Source organism: Pelodiscus sinensis, chromosome 3 (genome assembly GCF_049634645.1).
Source record: "Pelodiscus sinensis isolate JC-2024 chromosome 3, ASM4963464v1, whole genome shotgun sequence".
Classification (NCBI taxonomy): Eukaryota; Metazoa; Chordata; order Testudines; family Trionychidae; genus Pelodiscus; species Pelodiscus sinensis.
Window position 1 is genome coordinate 118,298,858 of NC_134713.1, and position 22,466 is coordinate 118,321,323.

General features: G+C 41.5%; 1 protein-coding gene and 1 long non-coding RNA gene across 2 annotated transcripts in view; one reads left to right on the forward strand and one right to left on the reverse strand.

The window, feature by feature from the left end:
- Window positions 1-262: 262 nt before the first annotated feature.
- Window positions 263-21,685, reverse strand: MPC1 (mitochondrial pyruvate carrier 1). Its single transcript, XM_075924625.1, has 5 exons — window positions 21,405-21,685; window positions 19,609-19,612; window positions 7,919-8,015; window positions 2,042-2,174; window positions 263-1,537 (listed from the first exon to the last, which is right to left on the reverse strand). Exons 1-5 carry the CDS (start codon window positions 21,473-21,475, stop codon window positions 1,519-1,521), a joined length of 324 nt encoding a protein of 107 aa, XP_075780740.1. The 5' UTR covers window positions 21,476-21,685; the 3' UTR covers window positions 263-1,518.
- The window catches only part of LOC142827948 (uncharacterized), a 75,852-nt gene continuing 74,998 nt past the window's right edge, over window positions 21,613-22,466 (forward strand). The window contains exon 1 of the long non-coding RNA XR_012902766.1: window positions 21,613-21,778. This is a non-coding gene — a long non-coding RNA (uncharacterized LOC142827948). The remainder of the gene's footprint in view (window positions 21,779-22,466) is intronic.

Sequence of the window (22,466 nt, forward strand, 5' to 3'; positions counted from 1 at the left end):
CACTTGTGTAGTTTGTGATCTATTGGATGTAAAGAACCAAAGATCAACATTTTCCTCAAATGCAAACTAATGAGATTGATTTGATCTGATCTGTACAATTAACACAGTGTCACAGTAAAAATTCCAAAGAGGTGTCGCCTCATCTCTTTCCTGCTCCAACAAATCCCATTTAGGTAAAGGACTTCTTTATATACAGAGACATTTTTATTATCCAACAACTGTATGCCAATAAATCCACAACAGTCAGTAAAAACTTCAACGCTATTTTCATACACCAGTTTATTTAATTATAATTACAGCTCACTGCAACAGGAAATGGCCACTATCTGAGAAGTCTTGACCATCAGACTTCCCGTATGTAGATTTCCTTTAAGATCTGACACTAGAGTATAAGAAGAGTATTCCATTTTATTGTGTAAAGGCTACTTGCATCAGAATTTTATCAGAATTATTTATTGCCATTTTTTCCCCCCAATTAAAACTTTGACAATACAATCTTAGATAGGACACAGATTTTATTGTCCAAAAATTATTTCACTGATGATAAAGTTGTGTCATAGTAAGTCTTTATGCTATATACATTAATTGCCATTGCTGATGCCACTTTCAAGCAAATATGAACAAGTAGAAAAAAAATGTGACTGCCACAATGTGGAGGCAACCAGACAATGGAGTTTTATCCTTCACTGAAGTAACAGGAATTTTTTTTTTGCCCAAATAAGGACTGGAGCAGCCTTCAGAGGCCCAAGTGCACAAAATGAAATGTTTAATAATATAAACTCCTCAACATTCCAAATCTCTTAAATATGCCTATTTGTAATTACTGTTACCCTACTTTGGTTTACAAGAAATTCTTGCTTCTCTGAAGGTGACTTGGAGCAGAAATTATGAAAAAAAAGTAACATGCCCTTTCAGGTAAAATCCTTTAGTCACATTACTGACAACAGGCACACAGTGAGTGACTTGGCAACCTGGAACTGGCAAGATATTGCTGAAGTCTGTTATAAATTTTAATGATGAAACAGTCAGGAATAAATGCTCCCAAATTACTATATTAAATGGTTTTAAAATACTTAAATATGCAGAACAATTACACCTCTTACAATTGTCTTACTGACCTCTAAATACATATTGATTTTGCAGGCTTAAGTTTCATGAAATGGTCCTGTCCCATTCAGTTATCTGGTTGATTAAATAAAAACAAAAGTTCTCATCTTTTAAAAAGAAATTGACATGATGTGGGTAAGTCATTTCATTAATAGTAAAAAATTAGTTCTTGTAAGGCAGCAAAGAGTTAAATGTAATTGTTTACATTTGAAAGAGTATGTTACAAAAAAGGCAGGCTACAAGATTTAGTGGAAGGATGATGTGTTTTATGTTGGCAAAACTTTGTATTCATGATGAATTTTATAATGGAGAAGAAAATGCAAAAGTCTGCATCATAGCAGATGTAGAGCTCTTCCTTTGTTGTAATTCACAATGAGGAGCGCATTCCCTGTTTTTCCAAGATAAAGATATTTAGTTCTTCTTTTCCATCCTACCAAACAAAAACAGGAGAATTCAGTGAAAGTCTTAGTATTTAATTACAATTACTGACTAAGGCTCGAATATTCTGTGGAAATCAAAGGTTGGGTATGAAAAAAGAATTTGTTTATCTGGTTTATAACCTTACCAAAATAAAACTGCTCCCTAAACTATCCTGTTTTGTGTACTCTAGTTTTAAAATGTCCCAAAAGATGGGAGTTCCTAAGCTATTGTGTCAGCTAGCTATTGATGAGGCAATGAAATGTTCAGCATTTGATTTGTTTCTGCCATTTGTTTCCTGGGAGGTCTACCCCGCAGCAGCAACAGAGAGATGAACAACTAGCAATAGGATGTTATAAGCAGGAGGCACCACAAACAACTGGCAGCTAATAGTCACTGTTGAGTATACAAGATAAAAAACTGCAACCTTTTAAATCTGAATTCATGCATAGAGAACAATTCCTATCAAATGTCAGTTTGATAACCCTTCTCCACCCAGATTTTCAAATTTACTCACGTGTATTTCATCAGTCGTCCTCCTTGGATAAGCTGTGCAATTTCATTAGTGAAGTGACATGCAAACAGAAGCCAGTTTCTCGGCTGTACCTTGTAGGCAAATCTCATAAAAGTCAAAGAGTAACAACATAGTGCTGTAAAACAAGAGCCAACATAGCGTGAGTAGTAGAGTCCAACTATAAGGTCAAAAGGAACCACCATATAATCTAGTCTAACCTTCAGCATATTACAGGCCACAAAACATCACCCTTACGCTAAATCCAACAATTAAATTTAGATCGAAGTATTACATCTACCTGGAGACTAGACTATTAGGAGCCACAGGGAAAGAATAGAATAATCCTGGCAAGTGACTTGCACTGACATGTGCTGCAAAGGAAGGCAAAAATAAAAAATGAACCAACCAAAAACAAGAACAAAAAAATCCCCAACATCACTGGCTTATGGTTAAGAAATTTATCACTTAAGATTTCAAATTTCTCCTATTTGTTAAGACATCATTTTCATGCAATCAATGCTAATTTCATGGCAAACCACTATTTAGCAACTACTGAATGCATTTATCCTTACTGTGGCAGCATCTCAAACAGAGCAAAGTAGTAAGTGGTCTGTTTTGCTGGGATCCAAACAGAGGATTCATTGATTCAGAAATCCACAGGTATTGCAACTCTCAGTGGCTTCTTATAACCACACACAAGATACAGAGTCTTCGATTCAGGGTCCAAATATTCCCTGTAAGTGGTGTGCTTGTTTGGCCATTCAGGAGAGATTCAAACGCTGCTCTGCTGATTAGCAGAGGTTTTGTTTCTATTGGTGGTACACATTCACATATCCCTCATGCATATAAACATTTATTTTGCACATGGATGGACAAAAATCCACATAGGATGGAAAAAGTTAATCAGAGCACTGGCCCAAATGCATCTCCTACTACAGTTAATATTGATTCCAGTGGTAACTGGATCAGGCCCTACATAAATAAGACCCCTGCAAATTTGAATCTCTTGGCATATTGTATTTAAATATGGTTCTTGGTAGGAAAGGACTTTTATTTTTAAAAGCAATAAATGCTCCTAAAAAACCCCATACATTCTTCAAAATACTCACCTTCAAGGGCGAGTATAACTTCAGGAAGGCACACAAATGATTTTTAATCTCCCTTTAAATGCTATTAAGGGTAAGGGTTAGAAAATTAAAATCCAAGGAAAATTAATTTTTTGCTGTAGTATAAATTTTCCCATTTTTGATGGAAATTCAAGACAGCCTTTTGTGAGCCATAATGAAATAGCTATTTGTGACAATAGACCAAACAGACCTGGTCTCAGAAGGGAAAGCCTTGTATTTTAAGGGAATCATTTGCACTTCTATCAGAAAATTTGGAAGAGGGAAGAAAGGACTTGTTTACGTTTTGTACAAAATGTAACTCATTCAAGCATGTAGCAAAGATACTGCTTTGTGGAGAGAAAGCTCACCTACTAACCTTTGTAACAGTTGCAGTCATCCTCCAGCCCAAACATTGTAAATAAAACTATTTTTAACAGTAATAGAACCTTCTGTTTGTAAACAGGTACAAAGTGGAAACTGACCTAGTTAACTAAACATTGTGTTGTAATATACATATATTTGAGGAAGCAAAGTTCTTTGGCAAAATATTTGAAGAACTGTGCAATTTCACTATTTAAAAATCCTCCTCCCAAAATCAAAATGGGTATTTAAACTTCCATCCCAATGGGAGTGTGCTATTCCACTGTAAAGAGAAGATGGGTAGTTTCAACATCGTCTTGAAACATCTATTTTAGTGTAAAATGCTTATAAAAATGAAGACCTTGTAAAACATGAAGATACAATAAAATCTTAAGCAGACACCCAGTATTAGCTATATAGAAAGGGGACATTACAGACTGAACAAACTTACACTACAAAATATCCCTTTTGATTAGTTGCTTAAGACAAAAACTACTGAACCTTGATTCAGTTCCATGTGAAGATGAAAAGGAAGCAAATGTGTTTTATTTATCAGTTTCTTCAGCATGGGCTAGACTGTTAGGAGAATACTGCCACTTATAAACAAATAAAATCCCAGGTTATGTCCAGACTACATCCCTCTTTCGAAAGAGGGATGTAATTAAACATATCAAAATTGCAAATGAAGCCAAGATTTGAATTTCCCATGCTTCATTTGCATAATTGCATCAAGGCGTTCTTTCGAAAAACGCTATTTCAAAAGTGAAACCGCGGTCTAGACACGGTTCTTTCAAAAAGAAAAGCCTTTTTTGAAAGATCCTGTACTCAAAACATGAGGTTTACAGGATCTTTCAAAAAAGGCTTTTCTTTTCGAAAGAACTGCATCTAGACCGCCTTTTCACTTTCGAAATAGCGTTTTTCAAAAGAATGCCATGAAGTGATTACGCAAATGAAGTACGGGAAATTCAAATCCTGGCTTCATTTGCAATTTCAACATGTCTAATTTACATCCCTCTTTCAAAAGAGGGATGTAGTTTAGACGTACCCCCCAGAAACAGGTTCTACTGGGACTCACAAAACCTCACTCAGCAGCAGCTGCGTAAACTTCCTCAGCACCTAAGTTTCTGCTGTAGAAGTCTCCTAGTTACCTATGTTTTTGGCACTGGGCCTATGCACTGCAGAGGCAAGCGTCAAGCATCTGCATGCCTAAGCCTCCAAGCAATTCACCAACTGAATAGGAATAGGTGTTCTGATGCACTCAGAGCTTGCATATTGACTTAAGCTCTGATAGGTGATCTTACATAAGTTTCTGCTGAAGCTTTGGGGGGTGAAGAGGGGGGAGAGGAAAGAGGAGCAAATTGAGCAGGGATTTGAAACCTCTCAGGTGAGAGCCCTAACCACTGGTCTATGGTACAGTCTGATGTGGCAATCCCTAAGGCTAGGTCTATGTTTAGAACTGGGGTCCAATTCCCAGCTCCAGTCAACATGTCTGTACCAGCTCTCATCAAGCTAATGTGCTAAAGATAGAGTAGCCATTGTAGCATGGAAAGCAGACAGCAGCAGCATGGGTTAGCAACCTTGAATACCAAGCTGTCAGATCCTGTGGATAAGTACTTGGGGCAGCCAGCTTATACCAGCATTTGCTACTGTCTATGCTACCATGGCTTCAGTACCTCATGTACTAGGTGCTCCAGTCTTTCCTGGAAAAAGTGTTCCACTGCATATAAACATGGTGGGGGGGAGGAAAGGAGAGAAGAGAGAGCGAGCAAGCGAGCATGAGGATGTCTGTAGCCTGGTGGTTAAAGCACTCAACTTGGGAAGTGGAAAAAAAAAAATCAAGGATCTAATGACTTTTACAAATTATTTATCCAAACTGGAACTAGTTCAGCAGAAGACTTTAAAGGAACCCCCACCCTCCATCACATAGAGCAGCAGTTCAGACACTCACCTGAGACGTGTCAGATCCCAGTTCAAGTCCCTATTCCCCCCTCATTTAAAGGGGGACTTGAACTAGAGGGTCTCCACATCTCAAGGTGAGTACTCTAACCACTGGGCTAAAAGAAAGGACATCATTTGCTATGGGGCAAGGAGAGCAATTTTCTCCGAACCTTACAGAGTGCAATACAACCACACAAACTTCTATGTGTCTGATGGAGGATGGAGTTGCTGCAGCAGATAAGCCAAAGCAGTTCTGTGCTGAAGCTGACAGGTAGAGGCACCTCTTCCTGATCCCACCCCCTTGTCACAACTGCTCCATGCTGGGGGAGTGTGCCTCTACTCCTGCCCCAGCATGGTGACCAACCTGAAACGGCCCTAGACCTGCAACCAATGGCAGTCAGGCTCTCCTTCCCCAGCTGTGCCCCTGGAACTGTGGAGCTCACTTGGCCTCAAGCTTCAGTGGTGAGAGATGATTGACGGACAAGTGTGTGTCTGTGTGTGGAGGAGCCTGTACCCTCAACTCCTCATCTCCAGCCAGAGCCTTCACCCCAACCCTCGGAGCTACTCCTGCCACATATTGTCCATGTGTGAAATGACTTGTTAGGAGAGACAACACCTCCATATTGGTGAACATAACAAAAGTCATTCCATACATGGACATTAAAAAAAATTAGAGGGAATACTGCTCTCCTTCCCCAAATTTTTCTGAAATGATTTCCATGGCTAAAAGTTCTGGGAGAGGTTGTTCTCCTCCATCTTCTTGCTAAACAGGCATCTAGCACCAAGAAAGGGCTTGCAAGGATGAAGCCAAGGCACAGGGAAGCACCTATCCCTGGCTTCAGGCATCTCAGAGAAGCAGAGCACCTCTCAGCTTGGCATCTCTCATTGGCTGGTGTAGGCAATGAGCCACCAAGCATGCTGGCCTTTGTGAATCCATTTCTAACACTACATCTACACTGCTTCCCTCTTGTGGAAGAGGAAATGCAAATGGAGCACTCATTAGCATATGTTGCGCTCTCATTTGCATATCCTCTTCCGATCCTTTTTGCAGAAGAGGTTTTTGCGCAAAAAACCAGTGTAGACGGGGCCATTTTGTGCAAAAAAAAACCCCCTTTTGTGCAAGAACCCCTTAAATCTCATTTTTGGGGGATTTTTACAGTATTGCTAGGGAAGATCTTAAAATTTTGTTCTGGATGAAATTTGAAAAGGTTTCAGAAGATTCACTATATTGCATGTGAATGTCATATATATATATATGATGAAAAAAATGGCATACTGTTATTGTCTCTCTGTTCTGGATATGCCTTACACTTTAGTTGACCTGAGGAGTTGACCACCAGAGCCTATTTCAGCACGCATAGCACAAAGCAGTGTCTATGTCAATACCAATGCCCAAAGGGGTCTTCCATCAGTAAGCAATACTGGCTGTCTTGAGAGCAACATTTAATAGATAGTAACTCAATTCTCCAATAATACTTGCTTGAAGCAATCAAATTAAATGGGTAGAAATCAGACCTTTTGTTATAACAAACATGTTTTTACTTTGGAAGGGAATTTGCTCAAAAGAATACTGAACAAATTAAGTGGAATGCACTATATTTTGGCTAATGTGAAAGTCATTATGTAATTAAGAGCTGTATATTAAACTTAAAGGATTTGGTTTGGTTTTATGTTTATGATGCAAGAAGAAAGAAAATCAAATGTCAGAAGGAAAGCAGATACTTGAGGAAAATGTTTATATTCCAGGAAAAACAACTGTTTAAATGAAACGATTCATCCATTTCCAAGCAGCAAATCTTCTGAACAGAACACAGAATGAATGATAGAGAGAAGTTTTCAAGAGTGATTAAAGCTCCCTTGCATTTGTAGAAAACCTTCTAATACAGAGTTGTTACTCTCTAAAAGTAATTTAATTCTGTTATTAAGGTGCAGGCAGAACTTAAACTTCAGAAGACACTGCCTTTCAGTTCTTCAGATGGCAAGTATTGTAATTTAAAACTCATACCACACAGAAGCAGCATCCATGAGAGAGTCGTGGTACAAGGCAGAGGCAGTAACAAATTAACATTGGAAATAAGTTAGGAAAATGTTCTGTAATGAATGTTATACGGTAACAGGCAAAGGAGAGAAAATTTTGTAATTATGTAATTACAACTATTGATTTTGAATGCCCAATTTGAGACACCTTTAAGAGACCCTTTCCCTGCCATCTACATTAATTACTGAGTATCTACTCTCTTGGGGGGGAAACATTGCCCCTTTAAGATGTTTCAAGTTGGGCACCTTAAAAAAGGAGGGAGCAGTTATGGGTTACTTTTAAAAACATAAATACACAGTTTTTTAGAAACAATAAGAGAGTTTATGGATATGTTAAACTAATATTATTGCTTTAAGTGTAGCATTTGGCAAGTTTTTTGTGGACTTTAAGTGATCTGATAGTTTAATAGTCTGTTCCAGTTTCAACCCTGTTTCTTACCAAATGTCATCCGCCCACTAATGATCTCTGGAGATTTCTTCATGTCATTAATAGCAGCAATAGGGAGTCCCCAGTTGGCTACCGGTCCCCAAAAGTGCTGTAAATAAAGTGGAACAAAGCAAAGAGTTTATCTTCACATTTTGAGATGCATTGTTTTCCTATCAGCTACGTGTTATTCTTATATGTTTTACTAGCGGATGTTCTTGAAGAATTGTAATATGTTAAAACTTCCACGTTAGAACAGACACAGTTTTCAAGCACACTTCAGTGGAGGAAAAAAAAAATCTGTTGTCAAATAAAGGTCTTATCCTCTCCACTGCAGGGAAAAATCCTTCCCACTTTCCTAAGACCATGGATGTGGGTATGGCATAGCTTGTGTTATGGGGGAGAAGGACACAACATTACCATTCTTCCCAGGCTGTCAAGTGGCAACAGAACCCGCTCTGGGGTCACTATTGTAACTTCAGGTTTATACTAGAGAGTCTACAGCTAATTCATGCAAACAAGTAGTACATATTGTTCATGCAAATTCTCCAAAGCATCATTCAGTATAAAAGCAGGGAAAAAAATCTCAATGGAAAATATTTAAGTGAATAACTTAAGGGACTCAGAGGGGTAACCAGGTTAGTCTGTAATTTTAAAAACAATGAACAGTCCTGTGGCACCGTAGGACAGGTCTACACTAGGGATGTTAAATTGCATGTAATCAGCTAATCGAGTAGTCGATGGAATTTCCATCAACTACTCGATTAGTTGCTAAGGAGGGAAACTACAGAGCCACAGCAGGGTTAGCTCCCGACCCCACTATGCTCTTAACACATTTAAAAAGCAGAGGTGCACCTGGGGGTACCAGAAGTGATCTGGCAATCAGCTGATTCCTGGCTCACGCCCCATCCCAGCTTCACCTCTGCCTCCCCCAACAGTGCTGGGGGGGGAACCAACTTTTAAGCCAGCTCCCCGCAGTTCTGGCTCCTGCTCTCTCCCCACCTCTGATAGAAGCAGCAAGAGAGGGGAAGTGACTAGTCGAGTCACTACTTGACTACCTAGTAACCATATGCTTATCAGGAAGTCAACTACTCACTTACATACGCTAGGGATGTAAGCGACTAATCGACTATCCAATAAGAAAAAGCTTATTGTACAGCTGACACACTAGTCAGAAAGTAGCAGCAAAGGGGGGGTAGGAGGAGAGAAGAAGGTACTGGGGAGAGCCGGCTTAAAAGCCTGTTCCCCCCAGCTCCAGCTCCGTGGGAGGGGGCGGGGCGCAGCGGCAGCATTCCACCTTTCAAATGTACAAGAGTCCCTGCTGGGGCTCTTGTACATTTCTAAGCGGATGTGCCACATAGAGCCTGGGGCCAGTGGGTGTGTCTCAGTCCCGCACTGGCCCCAGACCCCTGCTGGGGTTCTTGTACATTTCAAAGGTGGAACACTGTGTGGAACTTCCGCCTTTGAAACATAGCAACAGCCGGGTGGTCTTTTGCCACATTTGAAAGCAGAAGCACCCTTATCGACTAATCAAACAGTCGATGGAAATTCCATCAACTGTTTGATTAGCTGATTAATCTAATTTTAACATGCCTATTCTATACTAGAAAATTTTAAAAGTATTTTGAAATAATAACTCCCAAAATAACTATTTCAAAATAACATATCCACACTACAGAGTAGCCTCAAAATTAGTCCAAGGCAGGCTTCCTTACTGTGGACATGCTACCTCGACTTTGAGCCCCAGGACGCACTATGGAGTAATTACTTGGAATGATGCTTGGGAGTAGTTATTTCAAAATAGCAGCAGCAGAGCATCTACACTACTGCTATTTCAAAATAACTATGTCAGAATAAACATTATTCCTCAAGGAAGGCAGGAGTTATTATTTTGAAATAACCAGCCCCTTATTTCAAAATAATGGACTTGGTAGTGTGAATGCTTCACTCGAAATTAGGGAGTTATTTCAAAATAACTCACTTTGAGTAGACCAGGGCTTAGAGACTAAAAAATGAGAGTATCATGAGCTTTCATGGGCAAAACCCACTTCTTCCGAGGAGATAACCTTGAGTAGTCATCAAGATCATCTCCTCTGAAGAAGTGGGTTTTGTCCACAAAATTTCATGATACTATATATTTTTAGTTAGTCTCTAATGTGCATTAGGAAACGTTGTACTCACAGACTTATTTAATGGGACTTCTGCTGCTGCATCTTTTTGCATATTGCTTTGAAGTTTACATCATAACTGGTCAAATTCAGTTTCATTCACGCATTCAGGCTGTCTCCTGTCAATCTTATGGCAGGGGGCTGGGGATGTGCAGGGGGGAGGGAAAGGGGCCAGAATCTGGGTAGGAGGTGGGGTGCAGGAGCTAGCTGGGAGTAGGGTGTCTGACCTTGGGGAAGGGTGTAGAAGCAGACTGGGGGTAGATGTCTGGCTGGGGAGAGGAGCAGGAGCAGGCTGGGGGTGCAGGGTCTTGGTGGGGAAGGGAGTGTGTGAGGGTGCTGAGGAGTGCAGGGGTTGGGCATGCAGGGCTTGGGGGCACTTACTTGTTTTTGCACTGTGCACCACTCCCAGGCACTGGAGGCTTTCACCGCTGCTCCAGAAAGCCTTTAGGAAGCGTGCCTGCGTGCTGCTGTTCCCTCAACCAGGGGAAGGGAAACGGCAGAGCGTGGAGCTGGAAAGCCAAACCTAGTGGGGAGCCTCAGGGCTTCTCCCCCCTCCCCACACAGGAAGCCAGCACTGGCACTCCAATCTTGCAGGGAGCCATGAGGCTGGAGCATGAGTGCAGGCTCCCTGCTGCAAAGGGACCCAAGGGGGGCTGAGTTCAAGCTACAGAAGGACTATATCTGGCTCTCTAGTGAGCCATATTTGGCTTGCGAGACATAGGTTGCCGATCCCTGCCCCAAGTAAATGAACATGGTTGTACCAATAACAATTTCTCCTCCCAACATAAACCACTTACAAGACCTCCAAACTGGCTAACTGCTAAGGTGAAAAGGTGAAACATTAGGGTACCTATTTGCAAGTGAAAGCTGGAATTCTTTACAGCCAGCTAATATTAAAATAGATGCAAAAATGATGTTAACATTAGACATATTCCAGTGATTCAGAACAAGGGAACATATGCAGGAGAGAAAGAAGAAAATGTGTTTCTTCACCTGTAATTTTAGTTCTGCTGAGTGCCATCCAATGGTCTGGGCATGAGCTTGTGGAATCCACAAGTAAAATCTGCTAGAATAGAGACAGCTTTGCTTCCACCCCCAATTCAAAGACAGACAAAATCTTAACTGCCTTTATTGTGATGGAATAAAGGGATCTAAATTATTAGTAGTGTGCAGACTAGTGAGAAGAGGTAGAAATCTTACCAAAGACAGCTAAACAAACCTCCATGATCCATTTTGCTGGATTAAGTGCTGTTTTGTACAAAGGCTGGCGATTTATCTTACTACAGTTAGAAGTGACTTCATGCATTTAAGGCTGCAAGGCTAAACACCACAAAGTAACACTGCCAAAAGTCACTTTAAATGCTTAACAATGGGACTTGGGTGCTTCTAACAATTTTATCCAGTTTAGTTTCAGAAGTCTAACCAGTATGACACAATTTACTTGTGAAATACAGTAGAATACTGACTAGAGAAATTAAAATAGTGATAGAAATGTAGCCGTGTTAGTCTGGTGTAGCTGAAACTTTTTTTTTATAATTGTATCCTTTGGCATATATGGTTGTGACAATTTTTTTCCACTATTTGATCTGAGGAAGTGGGTCTGGCCCACGAAAGCTCATCACCTAATAAACCATCTTGTTAGTCTTTAAAGTGTCACATAGTCCTGTTTTTTGTTAGAGAAATTAAAGACTTCCATTTCTACTACTGAAAATGTGGAATAACATGACAGTTAACTGGAAAAGAAAATGCATCAGAAATCACTAATTAAAAATCAACCCATTACCACTCAAACCCACAAAACAAGAATGTTCTGAGTTACAGAATTCCTCTTGTACGTTTATGGCTTCACCTAGATCTTGCCATTAATGAGATATTGACACCTGACAAGCATCAAATTGATATATACTAGTATTAATTCAGTAAGAGTGGAATTCTTTTATTTTGGAGGTCTTGTATGTAACCAAGTTTTTTTAATAATTTCAACATAGTTTACAACCACAGCTTTTATGCAAACAGAGGTACATTCCAGCCCACATCCTAACTAAGTTTATGTTGCTCATGCATCAGTTTAAGAAAGTTGTGAGTTGTATCCACAATTGTACACACATTGTCACGAATAGTGTTTTAAAATCTCTATAGTTATCTTTTGATTAATTTTAAAATCATGGAATTTAGTGCTTGAGAATTTACACAACGAGAGCACTGGAAAGTAGCTGCTCATTTACCCTCAAAAAGTTTTAGCTTTAAGAGACTTTATGCTAGCTTCTTGTTCTGAAGGATAGTTCATGTTCATTTAGTACTTAGTACCTTCTATAAGCAACTTAAGAAGGAATCAAGTCCCAGGATTATAGTAATGGGGGGACTTCACTAGAAACAAGTCAGAGTCCACTCAACTTGCTTCATACACATCACTAATCTTTCATCAAATAGTAACTTTCAATCTTGACTGATCTAGACCACATTTGAATTGGAGTCCAAGAAGTAAAAGGCTCCATAATCCCATTTCAATTCCCCGAGGCATCATCCTCCCTTAGAGGAAAAATATAAGATGTCTATATATGTAAAGTTGCACTTCATTATATAGACTATCTTCATGCTACATGGGAAGTAGAGTAGGATAGTTTTCTATGTTAGTATGTACTTAGCCATAGTATAGCACTAAGTACATTGAATCCCACAATATAATGAGCCAAAATTAGTAATGGAAATAATGGAGGACCATCAGAGAAAGTCTTGAGTGAGAGCTGTGGGACTGTAGTGCTCACTATCTGAAGTAAACATGGTTACAAATAAAACATTCATCTAACAACAGCATATGACTGTGCAGTAGTCAGAGATGGAGCTCTAAATCAATTCCATGCCCCTAGCAAACAGTGACAGGTAGGAAAGAAACCTGTATCTTTCTGAAGTGATTCCTTAACTGCTTTAGCCCTCTTTAAATGAGGGGATTGTTAGTCTGATGCACATGGGCAGAGAGAGACAAGGAAAAATTACTAACTCAACAACCAGTCCTGAAGATTAGCAATGTCTCTCACAGGTCAGTTCATAACAATGCTACTACAGCAAGATTACAAATAGCTGAAATGGAGCAGAAATAGCTTTTTCTTACCGTACTATGTTGTCAGCATTCACCATTGAGATGATGCATGAAATAGAAGCAAAGAAGAGAGTTAGTTTCCTACAAAAAACATTGTCAAATTACTGATCTTAAATGGAAGAAAGGAAGACATCAGTAATGCTGCAGCAATTTTTCTCAATTTATTGTACAATTTATTGTACTAGAACTTAAATTATTTAACAATTGTCTTGATAGAACACACATTTTACCCTCTAATATGCTAGCGTGCGATTCTAGTCCCACTGTAGTAAGTAGGAATTTTGCCATGGACTTCAATGGGGCCAGGATTCCACCTCTAGTCTTTTAGATCAGAGGGTGGCAAAAGCATAACTGAGTTATAAAAGGAACGTGGCTGGCTACCTCTTCTATGTAACTACAGATGGAGAAGAAATCTAATAAAGTGTAAGATTTTACTACTGAAGAACTCGAACAAACAGTAATTAATGTAAATCACAAAAGAAGTTGCATTGGCTTTGATAAAGAAATCAACAATCAAACCGACTTGCTAATTCACAGAAAGTTGCCATGACGTTTCAAAGTGGCAGCGCTGCACAGAGGCTAGGGTCAGAGGGGGAGTGTCCAGCTGATCCTGGGCTTTGGGGCTTTTGCCTTTGAAGCATAGCAACAGCCCAAGGGCTGTTGCTATGCTTCAAAGGCGGAGGCACCTATCGACTATTCGAATAGTCGATAAAAAATGCATTGACTATTTGATTAGTCAATTACCCAATACTTAACAACATCCTTAATATGATACAGGATGCACATAAAAGGGCAAAGGATAACATGCATTAGAAACTGTCATGCATTGTCTTGAGATGCACAAACTTTACCATAATCAATTCCACAATTCTGTATTTTTAGAGTTTGTATGATAAGAAGTTTCTGAAGACATTACTCTTACTAGTTTAAGACACTTTGTGACTAGACGTAGTAGTGTACAAAAGGTATATGCAAGACCACCAGGTATTCCTGCACATTTAAATTGTCAGACCTGCTTATAAAGTCCTATTCAGTGTATCTGTCAAAGAAATGGTTTCACCATTATTTCTAGTATTCTTCCTTTTTTTTTTTGTAACCATGGCTCACTGACTGATTCAAGATGCTGCATGTGCATTTTTGTGAGTATGTTCCACAGTAACTTGTTATTGGGCTGCTGAGTATACAACGTTTTTAACAATGTGACATGATAGAAAGTTTTAGTAAACTACATTTTAGTACACCCGATACAAATTTGTTAGCTTCATGACTGTGTGACTTTTGTTTTTTCCTCAGTGATTTGAATAATGAACAATGAACCAGTCTCCACCTGACTCCACTGAAGAAAGGATGAATCAGTCCATTTTTTAAATGGTGGCAGTGTTAGAAGTGCCGTTTTCATTAAAACAAAATTACAGTGTATGTTTAGCTAAGTTTTGGGAAACACTGCTAATCAAACTCAGGAAGTTAAATTTAGATTAACTGGCTAATCAAATAGTTGATGCGGTTTGAATTAACTGTTGGATTAGTCGATAAAGGTGCGCCTCGCCTTTGAAGTGTAGCAACAGCCCTCCACTTCAAAGGCAAAAGCGCTGCGGGGTGCACAAGGCCAAGCAGTCCCCCACTTGCCCTGTGCTCCCTGCGGCATTTCAAATCAGCAGCACCACATGGATCCCTGGGTTAGCAGGGGAGTCCCCAGCTGATCCTGGGCTCCACACGGTGCTACTGCTTTGAAAAACCGCATGCAGTCCGGGCTATCTGGAGACTCCCCAGCTGGTCCCAGGATGCACGCTATGTTTCAAAGTGGCGCTGCTGCTTTGAAGCACCCTGTTCTCCCCCCTCTTTGCTGCCTCTTTCTGATAGAAGCAGCAAGGGGGGATAGAAGGGAAAGCAACTAGTCTACTAGCATGTCGATAAGCATTTGCTTATCGGATAGTCTACTAGTTGTTCACATCCCTAAATCGAACTAATTCAAAACATTTTCTTAGACTAATTCTTAATACATGTTGCACCTCTATAAACCAGGACTCTCTGATCCAGCAGGACCACAGATGTTCTAGGATCATGGTGTGATGTGGGAAGGCAGGGGGGCCATGAGCCTTTGCGTGTGGTCAAGCTGGGATGTGGCTCAGCTGAGCTTTTGTTGGGGTGGGGGGGGGGGTGGAGATGAAGAGAGAAGGGGGAGGTGGAAAGCAAGGAAGCCCAGCATGTGGCTCAACTGGGCTGCGGGGCAGAGGGTAGGTGAGAAGGCTGGTGTGCAGCTCAGCTGGGCTGCGAAGGAAGATGGCGGGAAGGCCAGCACACACACCCCAGCTGGGCTGCCCGTAAGATATGGTTCAGCTGGGCTGTTCAGGAGGGGGGTGGCAGGAGAGCCAGGAAGCCCAGTGCACAACTCAGGTGAGCTGCCAGGGGAGTCAGGAAGCCTGATGGGGCGGCAGGTTAAGGGGAGGGGTCAGCAGCCAGAAATGACCTCTACTGGTCTGGCAAAGTCCCTCATGTGGGACTAGTCAAGTCCCAAGGGTGCTGGACCAGGGAAGTCCAACCTGTATTTTAATGGAAGTTTGTTAAATTTAATGCCAATTAAATCCAGTTTGCAACAGAAGCTAAAGTACTGTTGTTATTTTTACAGTGGAACGCACAACCTTTCCAGATGGGGAAGATTATTTCCCCTCAACCAAATCCTTTTTGTTCACATGCCCTTGGGGCAGTTACCACAGTGGGAGGAATATGGAAAAACAAGGTTATACAAACTCTACCCTCAGAAGCAAGTTCATATTTAGCTTAGTGCTTTGCAGCCAAGAACAGATCAGTTACATCAACAGATGTTATAATCTCTCAATTAGATGTAATCAGATTGCAGTATATGCTTGTTCTAGGGATGTAACTGGTCATTTTAAAATGTAATGGTTAACTACTAAAAAAATCCTAGCGATTACACACACTACAGGCCCTAAAGTAAGCTCTCTGGGATGATATAGAGAACAGCAGCATAGGTTGGCAGGGGGGCTCCCCGGGATTGGGGCTCGGAGTGTACTGACTTCCAGGGACCATCAAATAGTTGCATAACCACTACGATATGGTGCGGTTACCCGATTATTAAACTGAACAACATCTAACATCCCTAGTAAGTGCAACCCTTCTAAAACAGAACTCTTGTTCTTCTGAGCAAGAACTATATTAGTCACAACAGGTCAGATTTAGATTCCTAGTTGCTTCTTTTACCAATTAGAGCATGGTAAGCTGGGGTATTGACTAACTTGTACCAGCGGTCTGTCATTTAACTGTCCTGCTGCTGCGCATCAACAGTTTAAGATGCTCTATCTAGTCCCATTTCAAAGGGAACACTTAAATGATGGACCACTGATGCAAGGTAGACACACTTGCCATGCACTAATTGTTCAGGTAGAGAAGCCCTAAATTAAAATCAACAGGATAGCCAGAGCATATCAGAGCACTGCAATGAGTGCATTTTGTAAGACAGGCAAGCAGTAAGGTGCATTATGTATTAGCTTGAACATCCTGAAGGTTTCAGGTACATTACAGTGAACTATTAAGATGGCAGAGGCATGAAAAGACTAGAGCAAGCATCCATATTCACTAGCAACTATCACAATTGCCCTGTGTCATTTCCATCCCCCTCCTGCTCTATGTGCCATGGTTCATCTGTAAGCAAAGCAGGAAACAGGGTATTTTAGGGGGTACTTTATCAATCATGAATAATAAAATCCTACCAGACAACTAATGTCACTCTGCTGGCTTCTAACAGAGCCTCACGCTGAGCTGTCCTGAGCTGTAGATGAGACCCAGGTGCAGTTAAGGAAGTGGCTCTCAATTGGCTCACCTTTCAGTTTCCTAACTTGCAGTAAGAGACCATTGGTAGTCTCAGCCCTTCCTATTTATAACTGGGCTGTTACTAGATTTTTAACTTCTTGTTCCAGGTCTGCACAAGTTGGGATCACGGATATTGCAGATGTGAAACAGCAAAACCTTACACTGCTACTATGATTTGTCCTGGCGACCATTTTTGAACACAAGTATTATACTACTAAGAAATTTTACCTTCAGCCTCTTTAAAAGTGGGAAAGGCTGAGAACAGCCTTTTTGAAGAGTGATAAAAACAATACTAGCTAACAGATTAGGGATATAACAATTTTAGCCTTTTGCAAAGACAAGGAAAAAACAATCCCTTGATAGCTAGTCACCAAATCATTTCCAAATTGTGTCTTCCTCACCCAGAAGAACCTTGTACAGGCAGTCCCCGGGTTACATGGATCCGACGTACATCGGATCCCTACTTACAAACAGGGTGAGGCAACCCCGCACTAGCTGCTTCCCCCCAGCAGACCAGGGAGACGCGAAGCTAGCGCCCCCCACAGCAGACCAGGGAGACGCGGAGCGGCTTTTCTCAGCAGATACCTCAGCTTGAGAATAAAGGACTGAGGGAAGTGAGGTGTGGGAGAATAAAACTGAGCTCTGGAGAAATGTTTGGCTCGAGTTTCCCCTACAATATGTACCAGTTCCGACTTACATACAAATTCAACTTAAGAACAAACCTACAGTCCCTATCTTGTACGTAACCCGGGGACTGCCTGTATATGGATCTAAGTTACACACCTGCTGGAGTGACAAAGATCTGAATAGCAGTTGGGTAGTATTAAAGAGACTTTGCATAAGAAAAGAATGAATCCTCCCCCCCAAGCTAAGACCACCCATACAACTCTAAATTCTTAGTTTGGAATTACAAATGTGAAAGGGATAGAGTGTGACTAAGGTACAAACAAGAAAGCAGTTCTTTAAGCCCTTGAAATCAGTGTCCTTCAACTTCTGCCAAAGTATACACATTGTATGTACAAATTTTGAAGAGCTTACTTTGAAGTACACTTCTTGTTTAAAAATCTGTTAACAAGGAGGGTTGAGAATAATTAATTCCAGTTCATGATTTTGTCACTGAAAGCAAGAACAGTTGCTTGAAAAGGGGGACAGTGTCCCTCTGTTGTTTAAATACATGTCAAATATACCACTAGTATTTCCAGTCACATTTTAGAGATGACCTCAGTTAATAAAACTGTTCATGCTTTACAAGGAATGGAATATACTCACTTCAGAACAATCTGTAAGTATAGATCAAGGGACCGTTACTGCAATGTTGAGCCACAATGAAGAAATATAAACTCCAAAATGTCTTTGAAAATTTTCAAAGTGCAGTCTTTTACAATGGATCCCAGATATTTTAGACTCCTAATTAGTAGGGGGGAAATCCGTTTATATTTTACAATACCTGCAAAGCATCTCTGTTTGTGGATGAAAAAATTAAAAGCTACAATTTTATTATAACTTTTTTTGCAATGTTCATTTCAGTGATGCAAGAAATCTTAGACAACTGAGTCTCTCTCCTAGTGGTTCAGAAACATGCTAATGACACCATTTAAACTCTGAACCAGGTATTTTCAATCACAAAGGCTATGTCTACACTGGTGTGTTCTTGTGCCAGAAATATGCAAATGAGGCTAAGCACTGACTATCGCTGAGCCTTCTGGCGCAAGAGCCTCTTCTGCAAAATGGCGGCTCATTAGGTATGCAAATGAGGCTCAGCGATATTCCACACTTAGCCTCATTTGCATATTTCTGGCACAAGAACCCGCCAGTGTAGACATAGCCCAAGTGTTTAAATGATCATCAGCTATCTTCAAATCTAAGAAGATTAGTCATCAACAGGTATTGCAAAAGATCTATTTGTAGTTTACATTTCCATAATGGTTGTATTAAAAAAGTAGGTAAAAAACTGACATTCAATTGTGAAAATACAATTGGACATACAAGCATCTAGATTACTATTTAATATGCATGTCAGATAAACCATAATTTAAGAGTTGTTACAGCATCTGTTGAGTCAACTGATTATACTTGGAACACAGCTTAATAGATGACTTGTTTTTATTGTATTTAGAATTAACATCCATCTTTGAGACATGAGGCATTTAGTTTTTGTCTGTCAAAAGTGAACTGTTTGTATAAGATTAAAAAAAAAATTTAAACATGTGACTCATTAAATAACCTGATTTAAAATGCATTTATGGATGCTCTTTTATGACTTGCAAAGTTGTTGTCTCACTCAATTGATCTAACCACCCTATTGTTAGTCCTGTAATAGCAGGCAGAGAGGTAACAATCTCGAGGAAAGCTAATTAGGGAAAGTAAAGGCCTACAATAAGGAAGCTAAGACAACAACATAATTTGAAAGTATGAATCAATTTTTTAATTTTGTTTTTCCCCTATCTCCTGAGATTTTTGGCTAGTATTGCTTGATTCTTTGCAATTCTTCCATCTTTTGAATGAAGATCACTGTCTAAGGCTTTCAACAAGACTAGAAATAGTGTTTACACAAAAATGGAGCTAAAAATATATATTGCATAAAATAATCACATTTAAAAAAAGATTTCCACCGTACTAAAAATTTAAAATCAAACAGCTACAAACTCAGACATAGGATTGAATAAGTATAATTTGTATATAGAAAGCAACACATCCCATGAAACTAGAGTCTTTTGCAACATTAAAGAAACTAAGATTTGGAATACCACATTATCCTGTTTGGCGAGTTCCTTCCAAACTGGTAAGCCTTTAAAATAACTGAAAAAAATCCTTCAAGTGTCTTTTCTGCAAAAAATCCTCCTACATTATACAACAGAAGGTGGCATGGGTAATATTCTTAAGGTGTGATGACTGATCACAATGTCCATTTTGGCCATTAAAAAAGAAATCAGATCAATGTTTTTTATTAGATACTAGAAAATTTACCTGTCGCTGCTCGGGTCCTTAATTTTTGTTTTTCCTTCATTTAAAGCATTGCTCTTGCATGAGGCTGGTGATAAGGGGTTCAGTTTGCAGGCTTCCCCAGGGAGAGAGAACTACTCCAGTCCTCTCTCACCACAGCTGCTTGGGGCCAGATGAGAAGTAGAGATATCAATGTGTATGTACTTGCATAAGTGGTTAACTGATGAGCCTTCTCAGTTACATGCAATCAATCCCCCAACCCCTGCTGCCTCTGATATAGAGGCAGTAGAGCAGTGGAGCCAGTGTGTGTGTGGGGAGCCAGCTTTTAAACCAGCTCCCCCTGTGTGCCAGCTCCTGTGGAGCCACCCCATCTCCCCACCCTGCAGCTGCCTCCCAGTGTCAGGTGCCTCTTGAAAGATCCAAACCACAGCTGTTATGGTTTGTTTTATGTATCTTTAAAACAAAAAACAAAAAACCCAGGAAATTATATACAAAAGCAAGGTTATAAAAACATTAAGTTTACAAAACCACTCAAAATTCTAGATTAAGGTTGCCTGTAAAACTTTTACTTGGCCCCTATATGCTTAAATAATAATTAGAGCCTGCATCATAAAGCATAAGTCTGTGCCATTTTTGCCTAGTAAAACTTGGGATTGGTCCTGCCTTGGGCAGGGGGCTGGACTTGATGACCTTCTGAGGTTTCTTCCAGCTCTGTGGTTCTATGATTCTATGAACTGACACCACAGTTTACCTGCCGAAGCAAAAAGGCCACGATTACTACAATAACTAAATTGCCCACCCCTTTAAAAAAAGATAAGCAGCACTCTGTAAGGTGGTTTCTGTAGCCCAGATACTTTGGCCTCCTTTGTAATTTGCGTCACTAACACGTGAACAGATTTACACTCAAGAAAACAGAGCAGACACAGACGTTGCTTCTTAAGCTTCAGAGAGGTAGCTAAGTTAGTCTGTAACTGGAAAAGCTTAAAAAACCACCAACAGTCTTGCAGCAGCTCACAGACTACCCACTAAAGCTCATGATACCATCTACATGTTCTGTTAGTCTCCATGTTGCTGCTGCCTGTTAGCTACAGGCTGCCCTGAGCGCTTTGCCAACCCCACGTACATCAGGAGGCCAGTTCCACCCGCTGCAGCGAACCACGGTACGGACCCACTACCCAGCCTGGCTCTGCTAGTGGAGCGGCGCGGGGGCTGCGGGAAAGCCGCCTCCCTGACCGAAACTCGGCACGTCCCGGGCAGCACTTGCCCTGGACTCCGCTGTGCCTGCCCCGGGGCCAGACGGGCCGGGCCAGTCACCGCCCGACTGCCCCGAGCTCCGCGGGCGGAATTCAAAGGGCGTCGCCAGCCTCCCCGCCCAGCCACGGCTCGTGAGCGCCAGAGCTTGAGGCGCCGCGGCGAGCCCGCGGGAGGCCGGTTCAACGGCCCGCCCCAGCCCCCGCGCGCTCACCTCATCAGGTAGTCCCTGAAGTCCTTGCTCCGCACATAGTCCGCGGCCTTGCGGGCCAGCGCCCCCGCCATGTCGGCAGGGGAAGGTCGGGCGCCGGGCGGGGAAAGGAGCAGGGCGCGCAGACACCGCACGCGCTTCGCGTCCCCAACTCCAATGACAACTGCCTCCCAGGGCCGGGGTCAAACCGGCTGCGCGCGACACCCCTGGCTATCGCTTTACGGCACCGTCTTCCGTCGCCATGGCGCTCGGGCTACCCATTGGCCCCGACTGCCCCACCTCCTCGCCAACCTCTGTGGAGGTGGAGAGCGACTGCCGTAAAGTAGCGAGGCGGGCGTAGGGAGCGTTACGTCGTAAAGCTGAAAGACAAAGAAAGGGTAGGAAGCCGAAGTGGCCCGCGGGGAGCACAGCAGCGGGTGTCTGAGCCGTTATTGGCCGCTGGCAGGTGGCTGCTTGTCTCCTATTGGTCGCTGTCCCTACTCCCCAGCCCGTGCCCGCTTCTCGACCTGCTGTGTCAAGGGCAGTAGCAGCGGCCCGCTGCTGTGAGCGGAGCTGAGGCTGCGCGCAGGAGAGCGAGCTCCTCTCTACAGGCACCTCCTAGCCAGGGCCAATTGCGGGTGGGGCACAGGAGGGCCATTTGGCCTGGGCTCAAAGGGGGCGGGGCTCAAATTTAGACGCTTGTTACTGTTATGACATTTAATACATTTCACAACTATTGGACCAAAATGTGACTCACACTTTCAGCTTAGGGCTGCAAATTTAAGCAAAGAAGAGATGTGATTTGATTGAATCCATATATTTTGGCTAAATAATATGTCATATGAAAGAGTTAAAAATGTTCATAAACGTTAATAAAAATATCGGTTCTGATGGCACAAGATTAGATCATGATGAATGTGGGTTTAAAATTTTATTACGGTGAGGGGCTTCAAAAGCTGGAAGTGGCCAGGGCCTCTCTGGACTTCTTAGAGGGTCTGCTCCTAGCCTGCTGCAGATGGTTACTGGCAGAGGGGCCTTGCTCTGGGATTATTTTGATGTTGGAAAATTGTGAGGTCTGGTTTCGTT